The sequence below is a fragment of the Salvia hispanica genome, chromosome 3 (assembly GCF_023119035.1).
Source record: "Salvia hispanica cultivar TCC Black 2014 chromosome 3, UniMelb_Shisp_WGS_1.0, whole genome shotgun sequence".
Taxonomy (NCBI): Eukaryota; Viridiplantae; Streptophyta; class Magnoliopsida; order Lamiales; family Lamiaceae; genus Salvia; species Salvia hispanica.
Window position 1 is genome coordinate 48,943,598 of NC_062967.1, and position 11,346 is coordinate 48,954,943.

The 11,346-nt window shown below is 33.8% G+C and overlaps 1 protein-coding gene and 1 pseudogene across 1 annotated transcript; one reads left to right on the forward strand and one right to left on the reverse strand.

The window, feature by feature from the left end:
• The first annotated feature begins 3,522 nt into the window (after window positions 1-3,522).
• On the forward strand, window positions 3,523-6,252 carry LOC125210760 (tubulin beta chain-like). The gene is made up of 3 exons (XM_048110340.1): window positions 3,523-3,998; window positions 4,744-5,013; window positions 5,391-6,252. The coding sequence occupies exons 1-3, from the start codon at window positions 3,605-3,607 to the stop codon at window positions 6,065-6,067; spliced, it is 1,341 nt and encodes a 446-aa protein (XP_047966297.1). The 5' UTR covers window positions 3,523-3,604; the 3' UTR covers window positions 6,068-6,252.
• Window positions 6,253-6,467: 215 nt separating this feature from the next.
• LOC125208867 lies at window positions 6,468-8,361 on the reverse strand (annotated as a pseudogene).
• Between the last annotated feature and the right edge of the window lie 2,985 nt (window positions 8,362-11,346).

Genomic DNA, 11,346 nt, shown 5'->3' on the forward strand with positions numbered 1-11,346 from the left:
AAACAATTTTTAGCTGTTTATCTTAGGCCCATAATGACTAATAAGGCAAGCTCAGTTGTTGTTTTTATGAGTTTAATTTAATGTAATTTAGCAAAAAGATTATCAATCATGATAACCGTTGTTAGATAAATTGGGGTCAAGAAATAAAAACTTGATTAACAATTAAACCTTTGTTGGGCCCTTGGGCTAGAAATCATGTACTTTATCCGTTCTTAAAATAATCCATTTTTGTCAATTTTATTCGTCCTATGAAATCAATTCACACAAAGTATATTTTTAGACTTTTTGCCAAATAGGTAACTACTTATTCTTTACTGCATAGTATATAACTAATTATGCATTAAAACTTGTGTTGTCTATTAAATATTTATATTTAGGGTGCAGATGAGTTTGATGTTATATGATCCTGTTGATATTTTCCGATGTTAGACCACATCAAATTTTCTATCCTACTTTTAATATCTGACTTTATTTTTCTAATTGCTAATAATATTGTCTTTTGATTTTTTTTTAATATTGTTGAAAAATAATACCCTGGCCCATTAAATTTTGTATATACTACAAAAATATTTCGATATTCGCACAAAATGAAGCACGATACTTGGCCCTATCTCTTGCTTAATAGGTACTATAGCAATATGTTTAAATTTTTTTTATCATTTGTGGTTTGGCTAGGCTAATACTCCATATTAATATAAGAAAAAAATAGGTATCCAGTGACCAGTCCAGAGCCTAGCAAAAGTCATACATAAATGTAGTATATAGCGTAAATTCAATTTGATTGCATATAGTAAGTGATGACAAATTCACATGGGTAATTAATAGATAGTTGAGACAACCCACGTCTCTAAAATTTGTATTGGGTAAGACTCATCGACCTATAGCTTAGTTTGTTGCATTGAATCGAAATGATTAACATTGGATATTAATTTCTCATCGATTGCGGGCCCCTAAAGCTTTGAAATAGATTGAAACACCCAACAATATATCATTGCTTTTAGCCTTTTAGCAAGTCCTGACAATTCCGAATATTTATCAAAATTAGCTAAATAATAGTAGTAGTAATAATGAATGCACCATAAATTAAGTAAGGATGAGTGGGGCTGCAAGGAAAGTGGGTGGTTACTTCACCAACATACAAAACATTCATGTCTACTATTATTGCTTCTTCACTACTAAACTAATCCCAAGTTCCTCTTTAATTGTTTCAACACGAAGGTAATGATGAAATATGTAGCCAATAATATTCAACTAATTAAAATATAAACAATCAAGGGGGTAGTAATAATATGCATATTTTAAAAGTGATACATTGACATATGTTTGCCACAAACCAGAATACCAGATCATTCTAAAATAGGAACTATGATAAAGTATAAAATGCATGATGAATTTATTGTGAAAAATGATGAAATATAAAAAATGGAATTTTCACCTTAAATTCAGGACCACCAATTCATTCAATGAAGCGATGAATCTAACGTAGATCTTCATGATCCAAATAGTGAAAATTATTCATAGACTAAATTTTTGAATGAATATTTATCTTATATAAGGTCAAAAAATGAGAAATATAGTGTGAGTTTAGTTTAACAAAATAGTTGAAACAATCATGCATGATTTTATATGTCATGCAAAAATCGGAGAAAATGTAACCTATAATATACTTAATACTTGGTCCATGAAGAGATATAATTGACATGAATTATAATCATGTGGAAGTATATTTGTTTATATTGCATGAGTCTTGTTAGTAAGGGTAGGAAATCCCTGTCTGAGTACATAGAATCAATCTAAGTAGAGTAAAATAGAAAAAAGGGATGATGGTGAAGTATGAGCTTATCTATCACCACTTTTGGTTGTCAAGTTGAGATCAAAACGTGTATTTGTCAGAGATTTCATCTGTAACCAACATGCTTAAGGCTGCTCTCTCTTCTTTGCTTTTTCTTTAGTCTCAAAGGAATTTATACCACGTTACTCACTCCATAAACTTCACTTAATACTGTAAAAGAATGAATATAATAAGGAGTACTTATAGCTAGTATTGTTTGGTTTTGACTTATGATCCCAATAATAACATCATTTTTGCATCATACTCCCTCCGTCCCACTCAAAATGGCCACATCCTTGAGTGACACGAGATTTTAAGAAGTGTTGTTAGGTGGAATAAAGTAGAGAGGAAAAAGGTAATTGAATATTTTAATGAGGATAGAAGAGAGAAAAGGGTATTTACAAAATTGGAAAATGACCATCTTGATTGAGATTTTGGACAAACAAAAAAAGGAAATGTGGTCATCTTGAATGGGACAGAGGGAGTATCTTTTAGTAACAGAGAGGGGGCAGGGGCTGGACCACAAGGCGAGAGGTCCGGTTCAGCACGTTAACTGGTGAAGCGAGGCACATCAGTAGGGCGGGCTCGCACAACGCACAAAGGGGCGGTCTCACATATTTAATCCATCATACTTTGTTATATTGTCATCTACTTTATTTTATTTTCTTCTCATTTAATTCACTACTATTTTCATTTCTCATATTTTTTGCAATTGGGTTATTAGATCTTTAATTACAAATTAAGCCATCAAGCCTTGCATTTATCATCATTTGAGTTTCCAAATTATTTTGTTGCATTTATCATCATTTGAGTTTCCAAATGATTTTGTAGTTTAAGTTCAGTCTTTGTTACTAAAATGAATGAACCGTACAAAGATAGTAGGATTATGTTTTATCAATTGGAGTCTTAAACCCGTTGCAAACATAGCTCCGTCCATAAAATAATGTCTACTTTGCTATTTTGAAATATTCATGATTTAAAGTCTAATTTGCTTTGTTTCATTTTAGGCAAGGGGACCACCATTCACCTAACGCATTACACTTATGTTCTCATTTTTTTCATTTTTTTTCACAAAGCCAAACAATTTCTTAAAACACATGCCGAGTAAAAATCGGACTATAAATGGCGAATGGAGGAAGTATTCCCTATTTTTTTTTATTTTATTTCTATAATAGTGCGAAGTTGTTGATTGTGTCCAATATTAGAACTCACGTAAAAAAGATTAGAGTAAAATATACAACACATTCACACATTAAATCTCCCCTATGGTTAGATATAAATTCATTATTGACAAAATTTTTGTGCGTCCGACTTTAATGTTGGTTATTACTAATAATAATTTATTACTTCGCAATTGTAGTTTAAAATAGGCTACCACTATATTTATTAAAAAGAACTAAACTCCAATTGTCAAGCATGATAAATTATAACTCCCCTTAACTACTAAACTTTTTTATTAGAAGTTAATTCTATACAAAACTTTCCTACACTTACTAGTAACTAAGATTAAATTATTAGATTTGTTGGTGTCTATTGTGATTGTGCTTAATAAAAATATCTCCCCCAGTGAGGCGGCGACACGTACCAAATCCACAAAAGGTTGTGGTAGAGTCTACCCCATCGAATCAGAGCCCAAATTCAAAAAATTTGCCTTTTCCCTCCCCATAATAATATATCCATCCGTTTATCCCTTTCTCTTAACATTTCCGCGAAACGCAAATCCAGAAAAGCAAAACCCTCTTTTGCCAATTCTCTCTCTCTCTCTCAGAAAAAATGCGTGAAATCCTTCACATCCAGGGCGGCCAGTGCGGCAATCAGATTGGAGCAAAGTTTTGGGAAGTGGTATGCACGGAACACGGCATCGACTCAACCGGTCGCTACAACGGCGACTCCGATCTACAAATTGAGCGCGTCAACGTCTACTACAATGAGGCTAGCTGCGGCAGATACGTGCCCCGAGCCGTGCTCATGGATCTCGAGCCTGGAACCATGGACAGCGTCCGCTCCGGGCCGTTCGGTCAGATTTTTCGCCCCGACAACTTCGTCTTCGGGCAGTCTGGGGCGGGCAACAACTGGGCGAAAGGGCACTACACCGAGGGAGCTGAGCTCATAGACTCCGTCCTCGATGTGGTTAGAAAGGAAGCCGAAAATTGCGATTGCCTCCAGGGTAAAATTTGCCGTTTCCTCTATTTTATGCCGTTTTTTGCCCCATTTCTCTCTGCGTAAAGTAACTGTACTCGCGCGCGTGTGTATATATGTATGTGTGTGCGTCCTTGTAGATTAGATAATTATTTTACGGCTGATTTACGAACTGTATTTGCTTTTATGTAAAATGTTTAGGGTATTTGAGAAGGTATCGAAATTAAAAGGGAATTCATGTTAATTACTTCTACGCTGCTTATAACGGATTCGGTATTTGAAGGTCTTATTCGCATTGTTTTGAGAGGTTTCGTCTTATTTATGCTTGTATGAAGTTTTTGTAGTTTGTTGTGTTGAAGTCTTGTTATGTGCGGCTTTACTCAGGTGGTAGTGTTTGCTAACCTTCTCGTGCCACTTGACTACTTGAGTGTGATCAGTACCATCTCGTTCAAAGAATGAAAACTTCACCTTTACTTTTGGTATCTATAAAAGCATGTGGTATGTCCGAATGAGATGCAGATATATTTAACTACGTGATATGATTATTATGAAATTTCCTTTTGTGTCGAGTATTATGTGGAACTTTGTTGTGTATCTGGATCCATTGCCTCTTTAAATTCTGTTACAAAATATAGTAAATGCACATTAGTATGTTAATAAAGACTCTTGACTCTTGATTATTTTAAAATACTGATTTCCATGTTTTCTTTTGGAATAGTACTATCTTTGAATGCTTGGAAAGCATAGCTTAACTGATGAGTCATGTTCTTCAGGATTTCAAGTATGTCACTCTTTGGGAGGTGGCACAGGGTCTGGGATGGGAACCCTCTTGATATCCAAGATAAGGGAAGAATACCCTGATCGAATGATGCTAACCTTCTCTGTCTTCCCATCTCCAAAGGTGTCGGACACAGTTGTGGAGCCCTATAATGCTACCCTTTCAGTGCACCAGCTTGTTGAGAACGCTGATGAGTGTATGGTCCTTGACAATGAGGCTCTCTATGACATTTGCTTCCGTACTCTCAAGCTGACAACTCCCAGCTGTAAGTCTCATGCTTCATCTATTATATTGATTTTTGTACTTCGTCTCTACTATTATTAATTACACATTCAAACTTTTTTTGCTTTATAGGAAAGAAATAAATAAGACTGTCTAAATACTTTCAATCTCATTTAGTTCTTGCTTCGATATGCATTCTGGCTTAACTTTTTAGAACAAAAAACACTTGTTTTCTTGGAACAATCTAATAATCAGTTTTTCTTAATATTTACAGTTACTGGTTGTGTTTCTGATAGAGAAATATTTTTGTATTTCTTCTGTGTTGTATCCTTATGAATAATCATAGTAATTTCTTATTGATGGATTGTTTGGTATCTTTGAATAATCTCTCTTCTTTTTTTTATAAATTTTTGCAAACAGTTGGAGACTTGAACCATTTGATATCTGCTACCATGAGTGGTGTCACTTGCTGTCTTCGCTTCCCTGGGCAGCTCAATTCGGATCTTCGGAAGTTGGCTGTGAATTTGATACCGTTCCCGCGACTCCACTTCTTCATGGTTGGCTTTGCCCCACTTACATCTCGTGGATCACAGCAATACCGCGCTCTTACTGTTCCTGAGCTGACCCAGCAAATGTGGGATTCTAAAAACATGATGTGTGCTGCTGATCCCCGCCACGGACGATACCTCACTGCATCAGCTGTCTTCCGTGGCAAGATGAGCACCAAGGAGGTGGACGAGCAGATGATCAATGTACAGAACAAGAATTCGTCCTACTTTGTTGAGTGGATCCCGAATAATGTGAAGTCCACAGTGTGCGACATCCCACCCACTGGCCTGAAGATGGCGTCCACATTTATTGGCAACTCAACATCCATTCAGGAGATGTTTAGGAGAGTCAGCGAACAGTTCACTGCTATGTTTAGGAGGAAGGCTTTCCTTCACTGGTACACCGGTGAGGGAATGGACGAAATGGAGTTCACTGAAGCTGAAAGCAACATGAATGATTTGGTTGCAGAGTACCAGCAGTATCAAGACGCCACAGCTGATGAGGATTATGAAGACGAAGAAGATGAGTACGCAGAAGAGGAAGCCTAAGTACAATTAACCGCATTCTATATTTTAGTATCTACATAGCCTATCTAGGATGTATGTCTGGTTTGTGTTGCTATTTTCGGACCTTTTCATATGCTTGAATTAATTAGAACTTGTGTATTATCTGGTGAAATTTCGGGCTTGACATTCTATTACAGATGCCTACTACCTTAGTTATGTTTCTTTTACTACCTTAGTTATGTATCTGTTTGTATAATCTGATCTGATGATGGCCGAAAAATATGATCGTCTTACAACCAAATAATCTGAACTCTTTATTTTTTGAGATAAAAATAATAAAAATTAGGTCATTATTTTATTGTAAGATATAATATGACTTGAATTACATGCACCAATATACGTTTCATCCTCTGTAAATGCAGCTTCTCCTTGCTTCTTATCTCTCATTTTCTTATGATAAATATGTATCTCCTGAATAATAATCTTCTCAAAACACACGATTTTGTTTCAAGTTCCAACAATTTTTAACTCAGTAGGGCTCATTTCTCAGGTTCTTTACATATCAGTGTTGGAAGCACTATTGATTTACATTTTAGCTTCTCTTTGGCTTCGAAGAGGACTGAGTGAACTTCATCAAAATGAGGTCTTGCTGCATTCTTCGTATCATCAATCCACTTCATAACTCTTTTGTGGGGACCCAGGATTCGTTCTCGATCTTTCTCATCCGCAAGCTGCATTACAAAGTACACCAAACTATAGTCAGATGGTTGAGGGTTTATACACAAAGAATGCAGGCAAATGCCATTTTAAGCAAAAGTTAGTAAGATGATAAACGTACTTAACCATTTTTGTGACTCTAAATGGTGGAAATCCATATGAGAATGTGAAACCAGATTATACATGATAGGACTAATTTATTCGTATCAGCTGACTTGATCACTCTGAGACATCTATGAAGAGGATATTACAACTTTATCACAACAGACAAACCAATGGAATGCATAGAACTGCTACAATGTATTCTTCCCAAGAACTTGAACATGTAGTGGAACGCAATGAAGCATATATCATTACCTCAAGCTGCATGATCTCACATACTAAACTAAGAACGGCGATAGAAGGTTGCGTGCTTCCAAGTAAGAAACACCCTCTTCCATTAAGCCAGAAAGATTCGATCTTAGCAAGAGAGGCTGAAAGAAGTTTCTCGCTTTTAGCTGCTGCTTCCGGATTCAGAGGCAGCCCGAGTGCAGGTCCACGAGCTGAATTAAGTACATATCCAGCTGAAAGTGGAAAATAAAGCTTTAAAATAAGCTAGTCCTCACAGGAATCAACCAGCATAGCATGGATATTTGGGTCGACTATTTTACTTAGTTACGTTAGAGCTTCTACATGAAACGATGGCAACAGAATCAGGTAAGACATAGACAAACAGCAGATCAGTACAAAGACCTGCGCCACTATGCAAATTTGAGTGATGCTAATCCAGCACAGAGTGAATTTTCGCTCTTAGGAACAGGTCAGCCGGATACCTAGAATGACCGAGAGTTAGGTTACAAATAAGTGACGAAAAATAAAAGCTCTAAAGTATCGAAGATATGATCTCTAAACACAACTTATTCATGTAGGAAGCTCTGTACCCGAAACTAGGAAAAAGTAAGGGAGAATCGAACGTACCAATGCACAAGCCAAATATATCATAATCGCGTGACTGCAAAACATACCAAAAAGTGCATGTGTGTCAATATACAGTTGCAACAACAAAGCACATTCACTGAGCTTTTGATGCTTACAATTACCAAAATGCACATAATCAAATAAACACTAAATTTACAAAGTGCATGAATACAGAAGATCATGTTCCTATGCACTGCACAAAATCAAGATGCTCTAACAAATGGATCAATCATAAAAACCATTGACCATTCTTATAAAAGAGAGAAGAAAAGTGAAAAAGAAAGAAATACTACCTCTCAAAAAGCTTGAGTCTTCCATCTACTATTGCAGGCACTCTCATCATAGGATTTATTTCTAACAGAAAAAAAAAAAACAAATGGAAAATAGTAAGACTAAAATCCACTGCAGATATTTGAGTTATGGGATATGATTTGACCTTGAAATTCAGGAGTTAACTGCTGGCTCGATTCTCACCTCTTCAAAATCTATCCCATTGGCATTAACTCTTCAACACACAGAAACCCACATATATCATCAAAATCAAATTATCAGTTGTTAAGTGTTACAAAACAAAATGCAAGATTCAATTTTTATTACTTGCAGAAAATGAGGATTGCGCGGGAAGGCTGCGACATGCGATCTGCATACAGTGTCAGCGCCATCTTTCTTCTCTCCTTGTACAAGAACAGCCTCATAAAGGGTAGTTCGATATGCTTGTCGAGTTGTACTTCCGAATTTGGTGCCTGATTCGTCCATGTCACTTGGTTCATCCGCAACCGCGAAAACGATCACTCCATACATTTCCAAAAACATCTCCCAACTCAACTTTTTATCTTCAAGCTTGTCTCTCCTAGTTGTGTCTAAACAACTGTGTTAACTGTTTTTACTTTTTACCAAGAAATGAAGGTGTAAAAATGGACTGCATGTACATAGTAATTGTACTAATCATTTAATTTATTTAGCTATTATCATAATTTTTGCTTATTTTGTGATAATTGTTAAATAAATAAAATGGGGGTGCAGCAAATTTTGTGAAGAAATACGTAAATTTAAATAAGCAAAGATTATAGTAACATTGATACTAAATAATTGCTTCATTTTTTAGTTCATTAGTAATAATTTATTTCAAACACTATATATAAAAGAGAAGTTTTGAGAAAAATAACAAGATTCCGATTTGAAAATTCTAATAATTAATAAAATAAAAAGGTTTCATTTCGATTCATTTTTATAGTCTTCATATTTCAGAAAATCACTGATGTTTTGATATACGTATTTATTTTCTTGTAGTTGCATAACTACTTTTTGGTAGTATTATCATTAATGGCTAGAAATGGGTAAGGACAAACAATTGGGACAAACAAACGACGTGACAAACGACCAAGTAGCGAATAATCCTATTGACATTGTTTTCGATATTCAATCTTCCATTGTTTTGATTCTTTTGTTTTTCTTTTTGTTACTGTCCTGATGTATGTGTTGGTTGTTCTATGTATGACATAGATATATTTGGTGAGTTAGGTATTTTTATCACATTTTTATGTAGTAAAAAGATTATGTAAACTTCAAATATAGTGGTGTATTGGAGTAGAGGAGACTAATTAATCCAATTCCACCATAATTTTATTTTATAAGTTGTGTTTAGTTTCTACTTTCTACATCGTTCTAAACTTTGTTGTTTTTTCTCAATCCATGTCTGCACCTACTAAAAAATTATTTCTTACAGATATAAAAAAGGTTGATCGGTCCAAGGTGACATTGTATTTTGGCCATTATATAAATATTGATTGATAATAAGTTGTTTTTGTTAAAATACTAAAATTTCTTTAATTAATACTACATACATTATTTAACTTAAGTCCAAGTTTATCGAAATTGTCATAGTTAGTGTATATTTGTGAATTTTTATTACTTATTTTTACAAGACTAAATTGTTATTGTATACCTACATATATATATTGTTATTTTTTTTTATTTCAGTTAGATATATAATTTTAAAAAAAATTAATATAAAAATAAAATAAGAATTTATTTCATTGCACATGTGTAATACTACTACTTAAATTTAAACTTGAAGCTTAAGACTCTCAGTTCACGAAATCACTGCATAGTCTAAATTCTTCATATTTAAATATGCAAATTAGAAAAAATATTATTAATGATAACCAAAGTTAAAATAAACTATAATTAATGAACTTAATTGAAATAATTAATAAACATTAATGTGATGATTTTTTGCATATTTAAATTTGCCTATTTCTTCACAAAATTTGCGGCACTCCCATTTGATTTATTTTAACTATTGCATTTCTTATTAAAAATTATTAATACAATTAAACACAGTAAAGAGTGAAATAGGAGAAAGAAGGTGGATGAGAAGAAAGTAGTTGTATTGGAAGATGGTTTTCTTTAAGGAAATGTATCAGAAAATTTATTCGGTGATCATTTTCTTCAAAACTGACCCATTAATTTTTACAAATCATTTGTCATTTTAAGAAAAAATGAATAACAATTCCACTCTATTATTATTAACTAGTGATACTAGACTATAATACTATAAATATTATTGTTGCTGTAAATTATTATTGATTTGTAGTTTCAACCGTTCACTCTATTTCACACTAGTATTTTTTATTCGCAAATTATCTAAGTATTATTAAATTAAATTAAATTTAAATAAATTTTCCTACATTAAATACTAGTATCATAACAATGAAGTCTTATTATCATTGAAAATTCATAAAATAGTTTTAAAATAAATTAGAGTAAAGATAAATGTATTAAATTGTATGTATACATAATATCCTTTAATTTTTAGATTTACTTGATTTTAAATCAATCATATAGTCGATCGAAGTTTCAAGTTCTATAATTTTTTTTTTTTTATTATAGACTACATAAAAGTGTCGCAACTTTAGGATACCAGATGATTTAATCTTAATATTTCATTTATTTAAAAGTGATACTGGTACTAGTTTTTTGTTTTTTTTTTAAATATTGAAACTCATTTATCTGTGAAATACGAATTATACTTCTATATCAAAATATTGTAAATTATTATGGTTAAATGTATGTTATTTATAATTTATTTAATAAAATTGAGAATCTACAATATATAAAAAGGAAGGGAGTTCTGGGAATATTCATAAGATTATCATTATGCAATTTTTATAATATTAATGAGAAAAAAAATTAAATGAGGGAAGTTATTTCAATATTTTATCAGTAATATATTGGTACTTCACGGAATTATGGGGGCAGTTTCAGATTAGTGGAGTGGTGGATGTCATAGATGGAACTACTTCTGATCCACTTGCCAAAACATAAACTAAAGAACCCAAAAATCCGCCCAAAACAACAGAGAAGAATGCGGAAGAAGACGAACGACTGAATATAAGGTCGTATACCTCTCTTTTTCAACATTTTGATGCCAATCTAACCATCGATCATAGCTTGGGCTCCGGCGACATCGAGGAGCAGGGCTATGACTTCTACGCCTCATAGAACGGCCTCTCATTCAGCATTCAACTTAGATCAGATCCGGCGAGGCAAAGCGGTGGTCGTGTCGGCGAGACATGGCGATGGAGGAGCTGCGAAGAAGAGCGGTGGGCGTGGCGGTGTGGTGGCGAGGGGTGTATTAATCCGCC